The sequence below is a fragment of the Lipotes vexillifer genome, unplaced genomic scaffold (assembly GCF_000442215.2).
Source record: "Lipotes vexillifer unplaced genomic scaffold, Lipotes_vexillifer_v1.1 scaffold636, whole genome shotgun sequence".
Taxonomy (NCBI): Eukaryota; Metazoa; Chordata; class Mammalia; order Artiodactyla; family Lipotidae; genus Lipotes; species Lipotes vexillifer.
Genome location: NW_006786547.1, coordinates 1,531,803 through 1,533,955, shown reverse-complemented (window position 1 = coordinate 1,533,955; position 2,153 = coordinate 1,531,803). Strand labels below are relative to the sequence as shown.

At 69.7% G+C, this 2,153-nt stretch overlaps 1 protein-coding gene across 3 annotated transcripts in view; it reads right to left on the bottom strand.

Moving 5' to 3' along the window:
• LHX3 (LIM homeobox 3) overlaps nt 1-2,153 on the bottom strand; it is an 8,023-nt gene that overhangs the window by 1,148 nt on the left and 4,722 nt on the right. For all 3 annotated transcript variants that reach the window (XM_007458983.1, XM_007458982.1, XM_007458984.1), the window contains exons 2-5: nt 1,906-2,077; nt 1,160-1,362; nt 338-489; nt 67-238 (exon numbers count right to left, since the gene is read on the bottom strand). In XM_007458983.1, coding sequence (XP_007459045.1) covers nt 67-238; nt 338-489; nt 1,160-1,362; nt 1,906-2,077 — 699 coding nt within the window. The remainder of the gene's footprint in view (nt 1-66; nt 239-337; nt 490-1,159; nt 1,363-1,905; nt 2,078-2,153) is intronic.

Sequence of the window (2,153 nt, the reverse complement as noted above, 5' to 3'; positions counted from 1 at the left end):
CTCTTCCCCATTCGGGGCCGCCGCTCTGGGCGCCGCGGGGGAGGTGGCCGCCCGCGCCCGCCATACCGGTGAAGGAGACCTCGGCGTCGCTGTCCTGCCCCTCTTCCTGGACGCTGTCCTTGTCCGACTTCGAGCCGCCGCGGGCGCGCTTCATGCTACGGAAATACTGGCCCCAGCGCTGCCTGCCCGCGTCCTTCTTGAGCCTCTTTTCCTTGGCCCGGCGGTTCTGGAACCACACCTGGGGGCGGGGGCGGGTGAGTGGCCGGCGCCCTGGGCCCCGGGGCGGCCCTTGTCGGCCAGCGGCTCGCAGGGCGGGCGGGGGGCGCCGGGCGCTGACCTGCACGACGCGCATGTCCAGGCCGGTCTCAGAGGAGAGCTGCTCGCGCACATGGCGCGCGGGCTTCGGCGAGGTGTTGTAGGCGCTCTTCAGCGTCTCCAGCTGCTTGGCCGTGATGGTCGTGCGCGGCCGCTTGGCCGTGGCCTCGGCCTCTGCACCGCGGGGAGCCGTGAGCCTGGGCCTGCTCCTGCAGCCGCCCAGCGGTCCCACCCCCCTCCGGGCGCGCGGACGTCGGGGCCACTGAGGCCGGCGCCGCCGCTGCGACAGCCCGTCTCGGCCGCGGAGGCCAGCGGGTTTCGCGGGACGCGGGCGCCGGGGAGCGAGGGAGAAAAAAGCGGCGGGGGGCGTCCGGGCCCTGCGAGGGGCGGCCCTGGATCGGGGCGCAGGCGCCTCCAGCCTCGGCCCCTCGCTGACAAGTGCCCCTCACCCCCACCCCCCGGGTTCCTCTTTGTTCCAAGGGTGCGGGTAGGGCCGGATCGTCACGGTCAAGGATTTAGGAAGATAATTCAGACGCGGAAAGTTAATCCACATAATTCAGACCAACAGCCCTGCGCTCCCAAGGGCGGCGGCCGCTAAGACCCCAGACCCCGGCTTCCCCGGAGCGGGTCTGATACTTGTTCCCGCCAACTCCAGCTCCGGGGCCCGGGGGTGGGAAGGCGCTTAACTTCTCGCCCCGCGGTGAGCGCTTCGCGGAGGACCCTGGCGGCAAGGATCCCTCCGCGCCCGATCCGGACTGGCCTTAGCCCCATTCTAAAGGCGAGGAAAGGGGAGGGTGGGCCCCGCCCAGGCCAACCCCGGGGACCGTCGCCCCCTCCCACTGACCTCGCTGCTTGGCGGTCTCGTAGTCCGCCTTGCACACGAGCCGGCTGTCCTCCATGAGGTAGAACTCGTCTCCCGTGGCCAGCTGCCGCTTGCACACGACGCAGGCAAAGCAGTGCAGGTGGTACACGAAGTCCTGGGCGCGGCGCACCACCTGCGTGGGCGGGATGCCCAGCTGGCACGCGGCGCACTTGGTCCCGAAGCGCCTGCGGGACGCACAGGGCGCGACTCAGCGCGGCGGGCGGATAGGAGAGCAGCTAACGCGGCGCCGCGCAGGGCGCTTTCTGGAGGGAGGCTGCCCCCGGGCCCTGCCCCTGGTCGCCTGCCCGGCAGCTCCAGCAGAGCCGCGCAGACTACGGAGAAGGGGATCCGGAGGCCCCGGGGAGCACGGTGGTCCTCTGTGCTGGAGGGGGAATGTGAATCCTGGTAGGCGCCCCATCCCCAGCATTAAGGACAAAAGCAAGACGACAACGAAGAGGGAGCACGTGCAAGAGAAGCGCTGCAGACTTGGGGCTCAATGATTCACAGAATGAATGACCTTAAACAATTGCTAGTGTGCTGCCATCGGAGAGGCCCCAGCGTGCCCTGCCTGGGGAAAGGGAGGGGTTTGGGGATGGGGGCTTTCGGGGCTCCAGACTTGGCTATTGTGGGGGCCTGGGGAGCCCCTCAGGGTGGCCGGCTCTCGGCCTCCTTCCCACTGGGCAGAGGCTGCAGCCACCCCTTCCCTCCCAGGCGGCAGCCGGGCTCACTTGAAGAAGTCGTCCTTGCAGTAGACACTCTCCCCGCGGCTGAAGCAACGCTCAGCCAGCGGCGTGTGGCAGTCGCTGCACCGGAGGCACTTGCTGTGCCAGTGGCGGTCCAGAGCCTTGAGGATGAAGCGATCCAGGATGTGCTGGTCGCAGCCAGCACACAGTGGGATCTCTGCGGGCAGAGGAGCCACCCGTGGTCGTGGGCACCACACAGAGAGGGAGAGGCCTCACCTCCCCCCCCCCCCCCC